Consider the following 22,243-nt stretch of genomic DNA (forward strand, 5'->3'; position numbering starts at 1 on the left):
ATGAGGAAACCTGCTTCCTAGATTTATAGAGCCTTCCATACAAACTGTGCAAGCACCATTCCTTGTTTCCTTTCTCTCCCACCCAACTTCAGTTTTTAAACTGGGAGAGTTTTATAATATAGGTATTTATTGTTGCAGAACATTCTGAACTCTAATGGGACAAGAAAATAATTTCCCCTGGCAGCAGGGTTTCAGGAATGCATAAATTTCGGTTCTCTGATAAAATCTCATTCATTTCCTACCTTGTTTGCCTCCCTCCTCTCCCATATATGCTGAACTGGTTTAACTCAACCATTTGTCTGATGGGCTGAGGAAGCCAGAATGTGAAGGGTATTTTTGTACCTGTCAAAATCATTTTCTCAAAGAAACACAATAATGGTACATCTCTCAGCACCACTAGGCTGCCTTAGGCAATGACCTATACTCAGTGCTTCAAAAAAAATGTCACAGTTATAATCAACTGAAAAAAGAATTAAGCTGCAGGGGAAAATTACATCTGAATTCAACTGTTGCCTTGGTTTCACCCCATTATGAAACTTGATATGCTTCATGTGTTGTGCTTCTTGGTAAGCCTAAACATGGAGGCATTTAAAGAGTCTGTACTTGTCACTTAATGCCAGCCTCACTATTTTGGTACTTTCACATTATTACACACCTGATTTAAACACAGTGATTTTCATTTCAATAAAGTTTTATCCTGTGCCTATCTCAGTCATCAGTGAAATCACGAATGTATAAATGATGTGGATTACTATCTCAGGGTTTATAATATGACCAAATAATGCATTGATGAGCTCTCACTAGAACATCAGTCTTGCCAAGTAAGCTACTGGAAGGGGGAAATAATTCACCAGATAGCAATGAAAACATTTACTATAACACATGATATTTGTACATAGTTCCTATTAGAAGTAGAAATGGTGGAATACTTAATTTAGGGGAAACTAAAAGGATAGCACATTTTTAAAACTCCAAGAATTGTTTTAAGCAACAAAACAGTGCTTTAGATCAGATAGTTCCTCATGCTTTGAGTTTCACAATAAAGATGAAATAAACTGATCTGAGATTAATTTTCTAACTTCAAAAACTGATGACCTCTATCTTTTCACTTCCCATACCCCGATTTTTAAACAGATACTACAGTTGAAGGTTTTAGGGACTTAAATGTTTGTTTATCACTGTAATTGATACAGTGATGCTTGATACAGAGACCTACTGAGCTTGCTGAATCTGCAGAAATTTTCTTCAGTTTAGCCTGTCTCATCAAATTTATAAATATTTGTTTGCCCTTACTCTTTAGCAATCACTCTCTTACAGTCACAGATAAAGCACAGGAATGCTTTATTTAAAGGACTAGAATGCTTTATTTAAAGGACTAGAATGCTTTATATAAAGGACTAGAATGCTTCTAGTCCTTCGCGTCTCAATTCCCCCTCGTCCCTTTGTCCTATGCAGTGATCTTATGAGAATCAGATTTTCTAAACATTAGCATGGTGACAAACCAGGCTAATGTTTTTTTCAAAACACTTGCTTTTATATTTCCACTTTATCTATATTATTAAATTTCTATTGTACCTAAGGCCTCTTGTTTTTAGCAGAGCTACTCTATGAATTCCTCTTTCTTCCAGATTTTAAAAGGATTAATTCAACTTATTTTGCATTTAAGGTATACATAATTCAATGTATTTAAACATATGCAGCAGTAATTTTCCACATATTAATATTATAGGAATAGACTATCTAAAAATATCAATGACCAAAAGGTACTTTATTCTTTTAAATAGATTCAGTGGCTTTAATACTGTGCTTCATTCTATAGTTAAGTGATCTCTATAAACACCATACTCTAAAAACACATTTTTTCCATTTTGCAATGTTAGTTTTGTTTAACTGTCTTGTTCCTTTAATAAGCTACTTAGTTGTAACTGGAAAATTGCCAAGTAATTGGTATGTTTTTCATATTCTTAATAAATTCCATAAAATAGCTCAATTAAAACAACATTCACACTGATTTTATTTCTTCTGTTTTCGATGTAGTATACACAATAAAGTATGCAACGTATGTGGAGCTCTATACCTTTTTGGGTGAAACTCTCAAGTCAAAATTTAAATATATTTAAAAAGTAGTTATTTGTTTAAAGGAAGTTTACCAGTACTTCTCTAAATATTAAAATTACCAATATAGACATTGAGGGACAATCCGTATCAAGTGATTCAGAGAGGTTATATTTTTCAGAACTTGTAATATGAAAGAATTTGTTCTCTGGAACAGAACTCTATTTTTAGAGATGGAATGAATGAAGCATGGCCACATGGTATTCCTAGTGGATTCTATACTTGAGGGTTTGGAATCCAACTACTCACCTGTCCAGGAAGGACATAGAATCATTGCAATTTTCTAATATGAGGATTTTGTTGCCAGAGTAACCTGTCATTGCCTAAATACACACACACACACACACACACACACACGTGCACACACACACACACCAATCTTTATGAGATATTTTTCAAGTGTTAATAGCATAAAAACATTCCAAAAAATACTAAAAGATGTCAATTTCCCACCTTGATATTTATCAACATTTGAATATTCATTACCGGCCAGGCGTGGTGGCTCAGGCCTGTAATCCTAGCACTTTGGGAAACCAAGGTGGGTGGATCACCTAAGCTCAGGAGTTTGAGACAAGCCTGGCCAACATGGTGAAACCCCGTTTCTACCAAAAACACAAAAATTAGCCAAGCTTAGTGGCGGGCCTCTGTAGTCACAGCTACTCGCGAGTCTGAGTCAGGAGAATTGCTTGAACCCGGGAGGCAGAGGTTGCAGTGAGCCGAGATCGTACCACTGCACTCCAGCCTGATGACAGAGCGAGACTCCATCTCCGCCCTCCCCCCCAAAACATGAATCTACTTTCCCATAAAATATCTTTCTTTTTGGTGTTCAAGTATGTAAATCAGTGATTGTGTGGTTTATTAGTTAGGTTTATTTATTACTTATTTCCCAACTTATGAAATAGAAATCTGAATCCCACTTGTATTTTTCTTTCTTTGCCATCTGAATAATTTGTCTTTGCCAAGGTATTCAAGTTATTTGTTGATTAGTGAAGAACTAACTGCCTTTTGTTGAATTCGTAACAAGAAAAAGGACCTAGGTAAATTAAGTAGCGAGAGTAATGTATTAATAGATAGATCTCAAGTAGACAGAAGTAATTTATAAATAAGTTTCTTGGGCCGGGCGCGGTGGCTCACGCCTGTAATCCCAGCACTTTGGGAGGCCGAGGCGGGTGGATCACGAGGTCAAGAGATCGAGACCATCCTGGTCAACATGGTGAAACCCCGTCTCTACTAAAAACACAAAAAATTAGCTGGGCATGGTGGCGCGTGCCTGTAATCCCAGCTACTCAGGAGGCTGAGGCAGGAGAATTGCCCAAACCCAGGAGAGGGAGGTTGCGGTGAGCCGAGATCGCGCCATTGCACTCCAGCCTGGGTAACAAGAGCGAAACTCCGTCTCAAAAAAAAAAATAAAAATAAAAAAATAAGTTTCTTGGCTAGAGTCAAGAGGATTAGAATGGCCAACTCTCTAAAATACAAATTGCACAATTGGAATCACTTCTCTTTACAGTTCAATATATGTTCTATTTGAAAATTTTCTCAGAAAAAGTCTAAAAATGTTTCAATCAACCTAGAGTTTGATTCTTATGTTAGGGATATTTGGTTTGTAAGCTATAGCCTCTTCCTTTGGTGTTCAATTACTGACTTGATATGGACTGCATTTTTATATATATCTTACTAGAATCATGTTTATTAAAATTTTGAGGCATGAAAAAAGATAAAAATAAAATAACAGCCAGACATGGTGGCTCACGACCTATAATCCCAGCACTTTGGGAGGCTGAGGCAGTAGGATTGCTTGAGGTCAAGAGTTTGAGATCAGCCTGGGCAACACAGCAAGACCCCATCTTTAAAAAAAAAAAAATTTTTTTTTAATTATCTTGATATGGTGGCATGGCTCTGTAGTCCTAGCTACTCAGTAGGCTGAGGCAGGAGGATCTCTTGAGCCTGGGAGTTGTAGGTTACAGTGAGCTATGATCACATCACAGCACTCCAGTCTGGGGAACACAGCAAGACCCTGTCTCTAAAATATATAAATAAATAAAATAAAATAACAACCCTCCTTATTCATTATAACTAAAATAAAGTATTAAAAGGAATTTTATAAACTTGAAATAAATTCTTACCTTTTTTTAAGCTTACCACAAATGTGATATAAAACATGATTTTAAATGTTCAAGTCTTTTCATCGCATTCTACATATAAAAAAACACGGCTCACGCCTGTAATCCCAGCACTTTGGGAAGCCAAGGAGGGCAGATTGCCTGAGCTCAAGAGTTCAAGACCAGCCTGGGCAACACGGCGAAACCCTGTCTCTATTAAAATATAGAAAATTAGCCAGGCATGGCGGCATGTGCCTGTCGTCCTAGCTACTCAAGAGGTTGAGGCAGGAGAATTACTTGAACCTAGAAGGCAAAGGTTGCAGTTAGCAGAGATCACACCACTGCACTTCAGCCTGGGTGAGAGAGTGAGGCTCTATCTAAAATAATAATAATAATAATAGGTTACTATTTAAGCAGCTGAGTGTAGTAACTGTTATGACAAGAGGTGTGGGCTTCTTCAGATATAACTTTTAAATGTCTGCCATTTCAATGATTTCCTTAAGCAGTGTTAAAAGGCAGTTTTCCAATTTGAAAAATTTCCAATTTGGAAATTTTTCAAATTTGAAACTAGTAATGTTACTATTATGTTACTCTATGGCAAACGAGTTAGAGAGCAATTGAAAGATACTAAAACACTTTATTCTCATCTTGGTTCAGTGAATATTAACATGTTGTTTCTTTCTTTCCTGTATTTAATTTTATTTTAATCTCCTCCAGAGATCAAAAATAGCAGTGTATGAAAAGATGTGGACCTACATGCGATCAGCAGAGCCATCAGTGTTCACTAGGACTACAGCTGAGGGAGTAGCTCGTGTCCGCAAATCCAAGGGCAAATTTGCCTTTCTCCTGGAGTCCACTATGAATGAATACATTGAACAACGAAAGCCATGTGACACGATGAAAGTGGGAGGAAATCTGGATTCAAAAGGCTATGGAGTAGCAACGCCCAAGGGTTCCTCATTAAGGTGGGTGGAATAGTATAACAATATAACATGTGTTGTTATAGTATTCCACCTTCCCTGATGTGCCTGAGAGAATTATTTTTGTTTTGTGTGTGAACATGGTATGTTTGTTTGTTTGTTTGTTTGTTTTCTTTTTCTCCATTTCATATATTTTGATCAACAATCAGGTAATTTTTTTAATTTTGGAATAATTAATCCTTGTTGACATATATCTTTGAAGGCCATATAAAAACCAAACTGGTTGAACACTAGCTGCTTCCAGTGGGCCTAAGGCATGGGTAGCATATGCTTCTTTATATCTCATCAAATTTTTTTGGCCACCAATATGCTATCATTGTGTCAGTGATAATTCTACATCTTGTCATTAATTTTTTATTTTGCCTGGCCACTAGTTTTTGAGTAAGAAGAAATTAACCTCTTTCTAGCAAACCACTTTTTTTTCCATTTCAATATTTTATTTATTGTGGCATCTTTCTATTTTAGATTATCCTGAGGTTGTATTCATGCTGCTTTTGAAATCACATTTATTTCTAAAAGCAATCATAGTCAGAGAAAAAAAAATGAGCTCTGGTTTTATAGCTTACTCAAGTCACACTCCCGCCTATTTCAAAGGGAGTGTGGTATAAGTAAGATCTGTAAAATTAGACCCAATGGCAATCCAAAAATGCTTACAGTTAGGCCCCTGAAATGTGATTAATGAGCAAAGCATTACAAGTGTGGATTAAGTGAGACTTTCATTCTTATGGAAATATTGGTTAAATCTGCCCTTTTCATCCTTTTGGTCCTGGACATAGAAAATTCACATGTTTATGTCCAGGAGGCAGAATTTCCTCTTTTCCTTAAGCAATAAAGGCTGCTGTTGCATTGATGGGGCTGGATCCCATCAAAGGTGATGATCGACAAATTACTCTGGTCTCAGTGCTGCTTAGGAGAAATGTATACAAAGCACAGATTCAAGAGGAAATCAGGATCTTTGCCAAAGGACTTAACCAAGAACCTGATCTTAAAAAGTGATGCCTCTGGTAAGCCACTGAAATGTGAAGGTAATGAGACCTATACTATTGCCTCGTACAAATGAAAGCAATATAAATATTATAATTGTTTTCATTGGTTTCATAAGCATAACTGCAATGTGTTTTGATATGTGTGTTGGGTTGGGAAGGGTTGAGAGAGATATAAGAAAAAACATCAGTAATGGAAAGGGTTGTGTTAAACCAATATATGTGTTTGCAAGCAACACTGTAATAGTAAGCGAGAGGTTTTATGGTATGTTACAAAAAGTACAATATTAAAAAGAGATAAAACAAAACTAGCCAGTAAAGACAAATTTGGTTATGGACTGTGGCAATTCTAAAGTCAGACTTATTAACATACATTCCATATGAAACTGAAGAAATGTGCAGGGAGAAAGCCAAACAAATAAATTGCCCATAATATATTCTACCTAAAAACGATTTCAACCATTCAGAAACTTAAGCTGGCATCAGGTTGTTTCATCTTTGAGGGTATATTTTGTATGATGCAATATGAAGAATGTGAAATTTCAATAAGGCCAAGTAGTAAATAAATCTCTGATGAAAGCGTAGTTTGAGAGCACCTTAGTGTAAATAATTTTTTTTTAAATAGGAGGAGAGAATGCAATGGTGGTTGATATGTAGATCAGTGTTTAGACTATTGATTACATTCACTGGATGTCTCTCTTGCACTTAATTAATTCTCTGTGGATATAGCTGCCTTGTCCTCTGTCTTGTGTCTACTGATAAAGTCAAGTTCCAGGGACTGAATTTGGCCTTCAGTTATGGGTTTGCCTGACTCCCATTAATGGCAAGAGAGTTCCCTCTTAAATGTGCCACTTTGTCAAATCCACACTACAGGGATTGTTTGGGGAAAAGCTGAAGGGCTTCATCTGTCCAAAACTGTATAATAATCAGCCATTGGCTTCCCCCTCTTTTCCTGTCCTTCCCTGGACCTTGTTAATGAGGCAATTGTTAAATTCAGCTTCCTGGATGGAGAGTTTGTTTATGCACTTTGTTTTATATATGCCACAATTTCCTGAACAAGCTGGCCCCTGCATGCCAAAACCACAGTCATTTTGTCCTGCCTTTGAGAACACTGGAAGGGCACTGAAGGCTGACCAGCATGCACCTCACCCCACCTCCTCCCTGTCTCATCCCAGCCACCTAAGCGGGAGGCTGATCAGGCTTGAATTCTCATTCTTATCTGACTATGAGTCTTCTGTTTCAAATAAGGTGAACTAATACAAAGGTGGCTCATAGTCATCTTCTGTATAAATGATTTAGTTTGTAAAAGGAAATTCAAAATAATTGTATTCATCAGAGCAAGGTCAAGAGGACATACCTGTATCAAATTCATTGAAACCTTTCTGTCTTATTCAGTTCCATAGAGACTTAAATTTCTTTTCCTATACAATCTATCTTTTTTTAAATCAGGTCTTTAGGTTAATAGTTCTGGATGTAGTGGGACTTTTGTATTGCATTGTGATTAACAATGGCTTTCTCACAAACTCAGCTATTCAGATTCATTAGATGACATGAGACTTTAAGCAAAAGAAAATGGTAATCTGTCCTTCTATTTACACTTAACCAGAGAATGCAGACAAATGACTACTTATGTTCCATTAGTCTAGGGAGTTTTACATTTCCGGATCTTGTTGTTTGTTTAAAGTGCTTCAGAAAAAAAATGTAGCAGAAAAGAGTAAGAGTATGATATATAATCAGAATTGAAAATTAGGACTTGGGTCTTTAATGCAGACTTAAAAACAAATGCAATAAGGATCATCACAAAGAGTAGATCTGTAACTGGACTGAAAAATATCACAGCAGTGATGACTAGCACCTGTCTTTACAGTAAAGAATGATTTGCAGAACTCTTTACTGTTCAAGCTAGTGTTTGCTGGACATAATACAATTAAATTTGAAACCATTGATCCATCACTTACTAATAACAATGGCCAGAAATTGCTGGTTCAGTGTATTTTGATATTGATTCTTCAATTCTCAGGTGACAGAACAATTCCAGGTATATTAATCTGGAATCTTTTTTTCACATGCACAGTACAATTTATAATTTTATCAATACCATGGTTTTCTTCCTCCTCCCTTTCCCAGTCCCCTTGGCAATCCAAAACGATTGTGAAAACCTTTCTCTGGTTGAGAAATGTTTAAAGGTTGTTTTAAAATATACACTTTCAATGGCATTGCAATGGAATGTAAAGTTTAGATGAAAGAGGAAGTATATTTATTTTGACTTTACTCTCAATACTATCAACACTATCAACTTTACTATACAAATTGACTATAGTATAAACATCTACTATACTATAGTATTTATGGTATAATAAAGTTGCACACGTTACTGTCAAAATACTATCAACTTTGTTACATTATCCATACTATACTTGGCTACTAGACTATTGATTTTACTATGTAATAAATAAACCTGTTCAAGGTTGGAGTGAATCATCATTTGGTTGATATAGATTTACTATTAAGTAGTTGTTAGATGAGAATACCCCTTTCAAAGATATTCACAGTATCTAGTGTCTGTAAATACCTCCAGACAACAAAGCAGTGGGTCATATCTCAACACTTCCTCTGGCCCTTGGAATGATTTGTATACTTGACCTTATGTTTGAAGCCAAGTGAAAAACTCTAGCTACGTATACTTTTATTATTCAACAGTGATAATTCCCATTCAGACTTTGCTTCCTCTAAAGATATTTGTGGAACTGTGTCTAAAGTAAAACAAATATTCTGTCACTGAAAAAAAGGAAGGATATTTCAAAAGAAAGCAGTTCCAATAGAACTTGCAACAGAGGGTGAGACAGGAAAAATGAGGCCCAGCTGTACTTGGCAATGACAAGTTGCAGGAGCCCATGGCAACAGGAACCGATCCTTTGAAACCAAGCACATCATGCTTAGGTTACAACAGGCAACTCAGAGCCCCACAGGAATAGTATGGCAAGGGGAGGAACTACTCAGCATGGGAATTAGAATACCACGTCTCTCACTGGACTTTTCCTTTCAGTATTGAACGAAATCACTGGCCTCATAAGTCACCTGGCCTTAGCCTAGATCTACATCGGGGTGAGTAGAGTTCTCTGTAGGTCAAACTATGTTTCTTCCACTTTGGAAAAATTCACTGGGGCAGGTGTACTAAACTCAGTATTCAAATTCACATGTGAAAAATGTATTATTCTAAGGAACTACTTCCACATATAAAATGTGTGGGATATACTTTAGTTCAGGAGTGCTTAGAAGGTTTAGGGAGTACTTAGAAGGTTTAGGAAAAGGAGTTTGCATGTTAGTCTTTTTTGGTATTGGAAACTTAGTATTTAAAGTAAATACTAGAAAAACTTAAATGTATGGAAATTTAAAGCTGTGTGCTGAGAGTATCATTTGGCCTCAAATGAAGAAAGTTTTAACATGCCTTGTGGAAATGAATTGCAGTGGGTTAGTACACAAACTCATTTTTTTTAACTATTATGAAAAGAGAAATATCTTTGCTTATGAATACCCTTCATTTTTAGTGCCATATTAAAAGATGCTATGGATAGCACATTTTTTTTAATCCCATTATATTTTGAGATACAGTCTGTTGGGCTAAGGATCAGACAAGCACACATAACAAAAATCATTTGCATCTCTCAACATGCACAGACACACAAATACACATAAATCCTTTCTGAGATATGCATAAAAGAGCTACCTAGTTTGCTATTAAAGATACTGACATTTTTCATGGGTGCCAAGTATTTTGCATTTACAAACTGAGACATCACATGGTAAATTTATCAACACTACTTGTGTCCCAGGGAAAAATAATTGCACAGTAGACTCCATATACTTCATCCCTCTCTTTCTGGATGTTGACTACACTAGGAAGCATGAAACCTATCAGGGCATTTTAAATTCTAGATTTTTCATTTAAATCCTTCATATTTAATTAAAAGACAATTAAAATTACAACTCCTCAAGAAGAAAAAACAAATGTTGCTTTTTTCTACATTTCTTTACGACTCCGAAGGTATTATACATGTTTGTGATTCTTCCCATTAGTTAAAAAAAAATGCTAAAATGAGTTGCCCTCAATCTTTTGACAGTTCATTCAACAAATGATTTCTGAGTGGGTTCCAACTGAGAATTTATCTGGTAGTTTTTAAGTCATTCATTCTTGAGATGCTTTATAGCGGCCTGAGTAAGTAACACCAAATTGAAAAGTTTCTAAATTCAAGGATTAGCTCTCCTCACCACTACACTTAGAAGTTGTATTTTAGTAACTTTCCTGAGAAAATGAGTAATTTGTGGCCATTTTAGTTTCTACCACTTCAAAGGGGCTTAAATTCAACAAGATGAAACTGCTACCAAAATGTTTTGCAGTTTACTTATGAGATTTGTTGAGAAAGCTAAACTAGATCTCAATTCCAACAATTCTAACAAAAGCCAAAATTCCAAACTGCTGTTCTTGAGCCTCACACAATTGTCTCACAGACAAATCCTATGACTATAAAGATGATAGCATACTCAGATCAAAGGTAAAGTGTTAATGTATGCATAGGGTTGGCGTGTGAAACAGAATGCTTGCTTGCCCTTAGAAGTAACCAAATAGATGTGAATGCATGAAGCTTCCATGCTATTCCTTTTCTGTTGCATTTGCCTTGATTTCTTCATTCTAAGCATTCTCTGGACCAACATTTAAATTTTCCAAGAAAGAGATTTTTTGTTTGTTTCTGCTATGCATACTATAGATTCTCACTATGGCTACAAAGCTACCCTTCAGCCCTGTCTATACTAAATTATTAAAGAAAATATGTCAGATTAATTACTCTCCAATATAGGATCTCAGGTTATAGGGTCATGACTTTTATAAAGTTGCTTACATTCAGTTCACAAGTGGCTCTTAATTTATCTTCAGAATAGCAGCAAAAGTCAAGTGACATATTCGTTCTTCTTGTTGTTGTTTGCACATCATTTGTGTTGGGTTCTATTCTCCAGACTGGCGTTTCTAAAAGACAGAGTGCCAGGAAGAAGGAACCCTGGGTAGCCTTAGTACAGGATGAGCAGAGGGAGGAACTATTAACTTCTTCTGAGAGACCTTAACTCTTACATTAACTCTTACTACTCTGAATAGGGCAAAAAGAGAAGCATTATAATCATACTGCAGAGGATTCCTCCCCGTACAACCCCAGGGCCCTCTTAGTTGAGAGTATGGCAGTAGAGCACAGAGGAACTGAAGAACAGAGGAAGGGGCCATGCGCAGTGGCTCAACCCTGTAATCCCAGCACTTTGGAGGCCGAGGCGGGCAGATCAGTTAAGGTCAGGAGTTCCAGAGCAGCTTGGATAACACGGTGAAACTATGACTCTACAAAAAATACAAAAATTAGCTGGGCGTGGTGCCATGCCTGTAGTCCCAGCTACTCAGGAGCCTGAAACAGGAGAATCACTTGAATCTAGGAGGTAGAGCTTGCAGTGAGCCAAGATAGCGTCATTGCACTCCAGCCTGAGCAACAGAGCAAGAATTGGTCTCAAAAAAATAAAAATAAAGAATAGAGGGAGGAAGTAGCTCTTTATATTTGCAATAATTAGACATGTGGAGAATATTTTAGACACATACATGCAGGCACACACACACACACCAGAGCTTTGGAGGGAGTTATGGTAATCAGGTTTACCATAAAAATCCAAAATGCCTATAATACAATACTATAAATAGCTCACTTTATTGTGGATTTATAATCTACCCTTCAGTGAAGAATTGTATATGATGCTGCTTTAATGTAGTTTTATGCTAATGATAAACATTTACTTAGTACATCATAAATAAATAATGGTTTTCTGCAAAACTGAAAATGTACTCCTTTGTTTCAGCACAGCATATGGGAAAGCATTCATCCACAACTGCTTCCTTTTGTCTCTAAAGATAGCGTCAACCAGGATTGTGCTAGTTTACAATTCATATTTAATAAAAGAAAGACAAAATAGTTTGGCAGTCATTTAGAATGAGCTGGAGAATAGGAAGGACTCTGGTTTAGAATATATTCCATTTTAATTTCGCTAAAAATTAAAAACTGTAGCTCATCTATTTTAATGTTTCTTCCTCTCCAAAATAGTCAATCATTTAACTCTGTTTTCTGAATGAAATAACATACATCTGAGATAGTTGACACAAATATACAGTATCATACATCACCTGGCAACATCTGAATAGAAAATCGCCATTCAGCTCCTCAGAAAACCTAACTCTAGTCTTGAGCCTTCTCAGAAACAAGCATTATGTTGATTATGAGAAGATTTTGTAAATAAGTTTTGCATTAACATTAGTTAGAAATATTGTGAACATATTGTTTATCCTCCCTAGCATCAAAAAAGTCTTTATGATTGAACACAGTTTCTTTTCAATGGACAAATTTCATACTTTATGATAATCTAAAAACATTTGTTAAGGTGTCCACAGAATGAAATATACTTTCAAAAAATTTGTGAAGCCATTTTAATATACACTTTGAATATCACACAGTTCAAAAATAAAGAAAATTTAAAGGCACAACAACATCCCTAGTATGTAACTCTACCTTTCAATGTACACAATAATGAAGTGTTAGGGAACACTATCATTTTAAATGCCATCAACCACACCAAGTCATATTATATCATGTTGAAATAAACTAGATTTTATTGAACTTTATTTTTTTTAATTCTGGGGTATTCAATGAAGAAATTGACTCACAGATAAGTTTTTACAGAAATCTTAAAAATTTAATCTGTTTTCTTTAAGTGCTAAATATTTGGGAGTTATCCAGAATAAGAATTCAACTGGAGTCAATCAAACAAATGTGAAATAAACAGCTTCCCACTTTCAAAGGCAATATGAGAGTATATAGCCCCCTTTCTACTGTTGATTCACTGTACAGAGGATTATATAAAAACTGGCAAAAGCTACTAGCAGGGCCTCTGCTGTTACAGAGTAGTGATTGTTTTTTATTTGGTCCTGATAGATATGCAGCTTCAGAATATTTCTTTTTGAAACAGTAACAGGTGAAAATCCTATTAGAAACTAAGAAAAGACATCATCAGCTCCCCAGCCCCTAAATTCTCATCTTTCAGGCATTTGCAACTAGAACCATTAAAAAAAAAAATCATAAAAGCATTATTAGCAAGTATGGCTATTTTGCATTGCTAGTGCCTTTAGCACAAAAAGTAATTTTTTTTTTCTTAAAAAACGTGAGGAAATTTAAAATGAAGCCATGTATTCAAAATCCTAAGACAGTCCCCTAACCTTTGGCTTATATTTGAAGCTAGCCAGAGGTAAATACAATTGAATAAGGTCCAGGAAAAGTTGACTTCAGATTGTTTACCAGAGGAAAAAAGGGCATAGGACTAAAAGAAAGGAGTTGCTTTCTACTAAGTGATACAGCAATAATATTGTATAAGCCATAGAATTAATTCAATACATCATTTAATTGTTTTCCAAATTGTCCATTTTTAAAAGATTATGCTTAAATTTGGCTTATATAGACACCAAAAATTACAGAGCAGCATATTTAAGTGAAACGATAATAGTACAGTTCAGCATTATAGTTTTTGAAATATAAAACTATATATTCCACATATATATTCTTGTACTTGCTGTGTTAAACCCTTTTATGATGTCGTTTTATTATAAAGGAAGGCACTATATAATAGATTTATGTGACTTACCCACAGTCCCACAGCTAAGACTAGAAATTAGATCTGCTGACTCTCTCTAGTGCTCTTAGAGGAAAAGAACCAAAAAGGACTTTTTAATATAAACATAGATTCACTCTGAAAACTTACTAAACAGTTTCTGTGATGCTTTCATGCTGCAGTTTTGGCAACATATAAATTCAAGGCATATTGAAAATATCCACATAGGAGCTCAACTTCCATAAATTTTAGCTTATTTTAAAAACTAGATAAACTCTTGTTGAGTTGAAAAACATATGTAGCTTTCAGGTCAACACAAAGAAAGATTTTACAATTAAAATTTCTTCCCCAATTGGCTTATCATCCCTGACATCAGTCTTGTTCAAGTAAAAGTAGAAGAGATTCTCACATCTCTTGGACATGAAACTGTGATGATGACATCTCTATTCCCTTCCCACTTTGAGAGTCTGAGATTCTGAGTCTTACCCTAGGCCCTCTTTAGCAAAACAACAAAATTCTCATACTTCTTTGAATTTGCAGACACTTAATAAGACTGAGAAAAAAATTCACTCTCAGAACTTGTATAAAAGCTCAGCTGGTTTTGGAATTTTAAGTAAGTCACTTCTTTAGTAAATAGCTGCTTTTATTGCAGTCTGTCTTCCTTGTGAAATTGAAAGCTATTTAAGGAAACCACTCCTCTGTAAGAACCAACATAGCTAGAAATAAATGCAAGTCTTCTATGCCTATAAAAACAGACATTCAAAATTGTACGCTGACATCAAATTTTTGGCACAGTACAGATCTGACAAAATTCATTAGATTATACAAAAGAGGGAATAAAACAGCAAAAGTGAAGCACAGGCCCATAAAAGGACTTGTCTTGATTTTTTTAGAACAAAACTTCTATTTCCATATCTAGATATGATTTTAAAAATTGATGCACATAATGTGGTAGCCTGTGGTGTTTCGATATGAAATAGTTGAGAAGGTGATTACTAAGGGCATCATAATAACCCTAACAACTTCAGCACCACCTAATTTCTTTTTATTGTTCTCCTCATCACAAATAGCAATCACTATATGCCCTGAAGCATGAAGACTTCGCAGCCACTTTTACCCAATCCAGGCATTGTACCTATAGTTATTCTTCTTTATAGATTCCCAGATCATTTCTAAATATAAAGATATTTTCTTCAAAACTCTCATATTAATGAGTACCATGGATGAAATAGGTGTTTCATAAAATACAATTTACTTCCCCCCTATTTTAAGCACAGTTTTACCATCTCTGCATGTATTTGTTTCTGAAAACAGGAAATGCTCTCTCTCTGTATATATTTTTTGGAATTTATAGTGTTTAGTAGATAAAAGGTCTGGTTTGTCAAAATGGCCATTTTGGAATATTTATAAAAAACAATAAATGAAGTTAAAGCACCAAGGAAGAACACAAAGGAAAACACATATATTGTAGTTGGAGGAATTCTATTATACCATATTTATATCATGAAACTTTAAGATGAATGAGGTTCATAGGATAAATATAACACTAAATAAATGATAATAGTAGTAGATGGAGAGAAGATATCATTGTATAACCTAAAATCTTCCATAAAGTGTTTTTTCCCTGCACATTTTCATAATGGCTGTTAGAGTAATGATTACAACATCCTTTATTTTGATGTCTCTGGAATATACTTTGACAAACTGAGGTTCCAAAGTACATCCATTATCTCACCTGATGTCATTTTACTTGATGAAGAATTTTAATAAGTTACCCAAAGTTAAATAACAATAGCACATGATCTTGTATGGGTTCAGGCTCATTCTTGGTCTCCACTCTCCTTCATGTCTCACAGAACTCAATCAATTGTCTGGTATTTGGTTTTTTATGGGAGCCAAACACCCACCATCTCTAAAATTATGCCAAAGGGTAACTAAGACTTGATTCTAAGCTCTGTTATTTAGACAGTAGCCTCAACAGAGATGAAGTAATTCAAATAAGAAAACATCATATCAGAGAATGCATAAATGAAAAAATAAAAAGGAAATAAAAATTTAGTAACTACCATGTACCATGCCCATGTATACTGGAACTTGACGCCCCTAACTGCTTGTAGTTGGTGCTGTTATCTTCATCTGGACAAATGCTGCTGCTGCTGCTGCTGCCACTCAGGTTAAATAGCTAATGAGTGACAGAAGTGCAACTGGAGCCCATTACTGTCTGGGTCTCAAGCCCGTGAGCCTCTCATTAAGTTGCCTTATTTCTCTCCAAAGACACAGAATCCTAGTTAGAAACAAATTAAGAAAAAAAAAAAATCCCATCTTTATTCATCCTGCCACTTCCCATTGTGAAAAAATGCAAGTACATAGTGTCTGATAATATCCATTTCCCAGACATTTTTCTAGCTCTCCTATCTAATGATCCTTTAATTCTTTTTTTATTTTCACAATAATTATTGTTCATATCAGATTTAGTATTGCTTCAAACATGGTGCTGCTTGTAGCACTATCATTTTACCCTCAAAAGACAAAAGAATGTCAAGGAGAGGCACTGCGAATACCCCAGCATATCCCTTCTTCCTGAGAAACTCCAGGTGTTCCCCATGATGCACCCTCCATTATCCATTCCAGCTAACAAAAATTACCCAAGCCATGTCCTTCTGTGAACTCCTACTCTACGCCAATCTTCAAGGTATTAGAGCTCTCTAGCAAGGCAGATTGAAGGGCAGACAATATTTTTTTCCTCTTACACAGCTAATGTTCATTCCCCTTTGGCTTAATCTTTAAAATGGGTCTTAAATTCAATCTAGTGAAAGCCCCAGTATATCAGACATTTGGTAGTGTCTTGTGAGACCTGAGGAAAGGGTTGACCAGAACTGAACTTGACTTTAATACAAGACCATGTTCTATTATTGTTTAACTTTGGGTATTTCTCCCCTAGGAGGAGGACAGAGGAGAACTAACCAGCTCCAGGACCAAGGTAAGAGGGGAGTTTTCTTTCAAAGGAATGGCTTCCATCCATTTGAAGGAAACCCCTCCCCCACCTATTTTTTAATCCCTTTTTCTTTATACATTTATATTTTTTAACCCACCAACATAAGGAAACCAGCTTGCCACTTATGCATAATAGTTATTTGAACATTCACTTACAAATGGTATAGCAGGAAAAAATAAAAACCTTCACACAAGTCATATCAGTTATATGCTAATGCATTTATGTTTTCTATCATCGTTAAATGTTAGTACCAGTCTTCCATTAAGGCTTACATAGTTGCATAGGTTTTAGGGAATTTTTATCAGTTGTCAATTTCTCTATTTGTAGAATATATATCGTTACTATCAGTCAAACCATAGTGTTCACAAAAATATTAAAACTAAAATCCAAAGTGTTTCTATATAGAACTATATCATTATTAAGAAAAAAATAATAAAATTAACCACTAATACAGTTTTAATGATATACATTTGGAAATATGATCAGGCTGGACTTTTGGGTTGAAACTATACAAACTTAATGACATTTTTAAGGTGCCAAAGGAAAACTGTGGTTAGAAAAATAGGAGGAAAGGGAGGAAATGTCTTGAGCATCATCTCTCCATGCTTATACACCCTATTCCCAGGACTCTTGTATATTTCTTTTAATGGTTTTCACTGTAACCTCTCACTTTTTGTGTTGTTGTCCAAAGAAATCATTAATATTTCCTGCATTTGGTATTCTCTTCCAAACTGGTCTTTCCATAAAGGAAAACCAAGGGGAGAAACAAGTGAGAGAATTTAAAAAGCACCCAGGAGCAAGTGCAATGGTTCACACCTGGTATCCCAGCACTTTAGGAGGTCAAGGCTGGTGAATCTCTTGAGCCCAGGAGATTGAGACTGGCCTGGGCAACATGGCAAAACCCCATCTCTGTAAAAATGAAAACTAAATTTGCTGGGCATAGTGATGCATGACTGTTATCTCAGTTACCCAGGAGGCTGAGGTGGGAGGATTGCTTGAGCCTGGGAGGTGGAGGTTGCAGTGAGCTGTGATAGTGCCACTGTACTCCAGCCTGGCTGACAGAACCAGACCCTGTCTCAAAAAAAGTAAATAAGTAAAAATTAAATTAAAAACTAAATCAAAAGCATCTGGAAGTTAAGACAGTAGAAGAAAAGCAGACCATATGAATTATGAAATGCTCCAGCTTCTAGATCCTATTCAGCAATAATTATTCATTATAGTTTTCCTCCAGAGAGCTAGATCTTGTGTGACTTAAGTAGATTTTAGAAAAGTTTTAAGAGCAGGTAACAGAGACACTTGGGGTTCAAGAAGAAGAAAATTCCTAAGCAGGGAGAAAAAATAAGTACCAAAAAGAAAAAAAGAGAATTCAGGCAATTCGTTGCCAAAAAATAGTCATCATCTTTCAGTAATACAGGTCTGCCATCTTGTTACAAATGTGTTTAGAAGCCTTGCATATCCTTAAAGTCGAAGTGTTAGAGCATGTAATGAAAGAAAATCCTTTCCAAAGAAATATTTTTGTTAGAGGCTATTGTTTTCTGAGCAGGAACAATAGTAGTTATGTGATTAGGAACTACATGAAAAGACACATACAAAATAGGAACTTCATATTCATATCAAAACAATATCTATTTATGTAGATAAGTATATTATAAGTCATTAAATCCAGAAACCTAAGCATTAAACTTTTAGCACATAGCATATTTTGTTGTCTGATAAAACCTAATTTGTACTTTCTCACTCACTGACTTCTTTAATAAAAAGTACAGAATATATTTGAATCACATTATTTATTCTTTTTCTTAATTTATTCATCCTGAATTTTAAGATGCCAGACATACAGATTCTCCACCGAAGCAGTCATACAAAAGAAGGAAATTGTCACAACATTGTTAGTGAGCTATTTATGTGTTAGAATTTGAGGTTTACATGCACATTTGTTATATCAGGAAGATTTATTGTACTTTGAATTGTTATAAAATACTTCATAGAAATCTCACTCAGGGAAACAATTGGTGGTAGTTCTACAGTGACTTAGCTCTTTTGGATACCAGAACATTGAAATGAAAACACCATTTTTCTGTTTTGTTGCTTAGTAGAGTGAAGAGCATTGATTTATAGTACTTGCACTCAATTTATTAAGTATATTTAAAATAGTTCATGGACATGTCCAAACTAATAGCTTAAGATACCCAACTTCTGATGAGTAGCAAATAATTGAATGACCATATAATATGTGTAATATGTTCTAGTATTAATGCCACTGGGAGCAAATGTAGGTGAGACTATTTTAAGAATTTAAACTTTTTGTCACTTTTTAAATTTTGAGTTGTTTAAAAAATGGGCATTAGAATATATTTCTATTTTGAAATATGATTATGAGCCCTGTTGCTTTCAAAATAGGCAGCTTTATAGCTCCACTTAGAATCTCCTAAACTTAAAATATTTAAAGATTCATGGATTTAGAATTCTTAGGCTACAACTATTTTCAGAGAGTAACAAAAAAACTACACATTCTCATAGATATGAGCCCCCATATAGCTGAACATTGACTGAAAAGCTCGGCTTCCTTTCATTAGCTTGTAATCTCTGTTTCTGTAAGAAGTACTGTTAGTTTGTAATCCCTATTTCTATAAGCAGCACTGTTTTTACTCAGGTTTCCTCTCTAATTTGTGATGTTCTCTATCCTAAACAAGATCCAGGCCAAAAGCTCTGGTAGGTGAAGTAAGATCAGTTAAAACACATTTTAAGTGATAAGAGTAACATCCAAATACTGGCCTCCTGCTAAGGAGCCTGAAACCTTAAATGAAAGAAAGTTGAAACTTTTTATTTTTATTTTTTAATTTTCACTCTCAAGAATTTAATGAAAAATTTATAGTCTTTGTATGTGAAGTTTAAATAGATATATTTAGTGAGTTAAATACATATCAAAATATGCAGTGAAGTAAATCTTAAACCAGAGTTGACACTTAGTATCTATTGATAATAAATGTAATTTTTAATTTTTAAAATAAAGATATATTATTCTAAGTAGCAAATTTAGTAAGAAAATGAATGTTTTTGTTTGAGATGGAGTCTTCCTCTGTCTCAAGGCTGGAGTGCAGTGGCGCAATCTCTGCTCACTGCAACCTCCATCTCCTGGGTTCAAGAAATTCTCCTGCCAGCGAAACTCTGTCTCAAAAAAAAAAAAAAAAAGAAATTCTCCTGCCTCAGCCTCCCAAGTAGCTGGGACTATGGGTGCACACCACCACACCCAGCTAATTTTTGTATTTTTAGTAGAGACAGGGTTTCACCATGTTGGCCAGGGTGGTTTCAATCTCTTGAGCTCATGATCCACCCGTTGGCCTCCCAAAGTGCTGGGATTACAGGCGTGAGCCACCGTGCGTGGCCAACAGAATTATTTTCTAAAGGTGATGTGTTTTCTTGGCTAAACTTGAATAGAATTGATTTCTAAAAATCCATTATGGAGGATCTTTATCTTGAAGTTCAATTAGGAGTATCACATTTCCCTTGATATTAACAACAAAGTTGCATATGCTTTTATCATTTTGTGTTCTTTCCTTGTCTGGCTGCACAAAGTGCATTGGCGACCAGTTTAGTTTAGCTATCTATAATCTCACTGAAATATCTCCTAAGATTATTTTGTTTATACAATGGACCAAATTGTCTGCCATTATTCATAAAGATAGCTAGTATCAATATTTTTATGTCCACTTGCCAACATTTAATAGACAGTTTTGAAGTGTTTTGTATAGTTTTGTTTTTTTTTGAAACACACTTCGTATCAGGTCTTCCCAAAATCCATTTAGTGGCCATAGTTGAAGGATTCCCTATCATTACCCAGAACACTATTCTTTTATTTTAATGGGTTGCTTGCAAAGTAGCACATGAGGTTAATTCACTGTTATATCACTTCTTATGTAGTTATTGCATAACAACTATAATTATTGGCCTGCATTAGGACTGAATATAGTATAAAGTACCCTAAAACATAGTTGTTACCCTCTAAGAGGAAGAAGTACAGAGATCATGTTGTAAAGTAATGTATGACTCAAAGCAAATGCGAACACTCAGATACTGGATCTTATAATTTAAAGAAGAAAGAGATAAACAGCATCTACAGTATCTGGGAGATACCTTACAAAGAAGATTCAGATGTATTAATTTATAAATATTAGCAAATGAATAAATAGTGAGTGATTACTGGAAAATGTTATGAAATTTAGAAAGGCTAAGAGAAGGGGAAAAGGAATTCCTCATGAATGTTCTAATATGAACTTGAAATCAATTCTGAATAAAATATAGTTAGGACTATAAGGAAACCAACCTGGCTGGAGGCAAATAGGATCAATGTGGAGGATTAGTTTGATTAAGAGACAAGACTTATGTGTTAGGCAAACTCAGTTTCCAATTTCACTTTTGCCATTTACTAACAAATCAACTTTAGGCCTTACTATCCTCATCTATAAAATGCAGATATAATCCTACCATATGGGATTGCTGTAAGGATTCAACGATAATAAGAAGAACTTGACACAGTGGCTAAATGAAATATAATAAAGTTACACTTTAATAGTGTATGTAAGCTGAATTGTTTAGAAGACTTGAATGTCAGAAAAGTTAGAATAATATCTTGGAGGCAATCATAAATCCCTGAAGGTTTTTGAAAAGGCATTCTAAACAAGCAGTGAAGCAAAATCATTCTGACTCTGGGTAGCAAAGAATAGATTGAGAAAGTCAGTAGATCCAGTCTTGCATGATAAAGGCTTCAACTAAAGTGATGCCAGTTTAATAGAAAGGAAAACATAAATATGAGATGTACTTGTCATAAAAAACAGTTCTTAATGGATAATCGGGTATAGGAAAGGAGGGAAGTGAAAATTCAAAGGTGAGACTGAGTTTTTGTGGCTGGGCCTTTTATTTTGGTATTCATTTTTACGGTTCTATTTCTTCTGTGTAAAATTTCCTAATCCATTATACTGAAGCTTCCATATGGTACTGTTCTTGGGACCCAAGATTACATGTCCCACAGATTAGAACTTAAATCAACAAGAACTTTGTATATATGTTAAAAAAAAAGATGTTTTAACCTTGAAAGAAAATCATACCATCTAGTTAAGTCATATCATTTCATAGAGATTATTAGTAATGCTTTTCAAATAAAATTATCGACTGTACTTCCTTCTTGAGTATTTAGGATATATCTGTTTAGCTGAAAAGACCACCTGCCTTTCAAGTTTTTTTCTCAGCTCAAGGAGTATTTAGCTTGAGAGGACTGAAATTGCCATCTTACTAGTGCAGGGAGTACATGAGTGGAATGGCTTCCAAAACTTCATCAGGCATAGAACCTACCAACCCTGACAAACTTCTCAGGAAAAAGAAAATTTTCCT

At 35.1% G+C, this 22,243-nt stretch overlaps 1 protein-coding gene across 9 annotated transcripts in view; it reads left to right on the top strand.

Moving 5' to 3' along the window:
* The window catches only part of GRIA4 (glutamate ionotropic receptor AMPA type subunit 4), a 395,455-nt gene that overhangs the window by 341,501 nt on the left and 31,711 nt on the right, over positions 1 to 22,243 (top strand). For all 9 annotated transcript variants that reach the window (XM_064375380.1, XM_064375383.1, XM_064375377.1 and 6 more), the window contains one exon: positions 4,932 to 5,179. In XM_064375380.1, the coding sequence (XP_064231450.1) occupies positions 4,932 to 5,179 (248 nt within the window). The remainder of the gene's footprint in view (positions 1 to 4,931; positions 5,180 to 22,243) is intronic.

Source organism: Aotus nancymaae, unplaced genomic scaffold (assembly GCF_030222135.1).
Source record: "Aotus nancymaae isolate 86718 unplaced genomic scaffold, 86718_ANA_hifiasm-v0.15.2.pri h1tg000012l, whole genome shotgun sequence".
NCBI classification, from domain to species: domain Eukaryota; kingdom Metazoa; phylum Chordata; class Mammalia; order Primates; family Aotidae; genus Aotus; species Aotus nancymaae.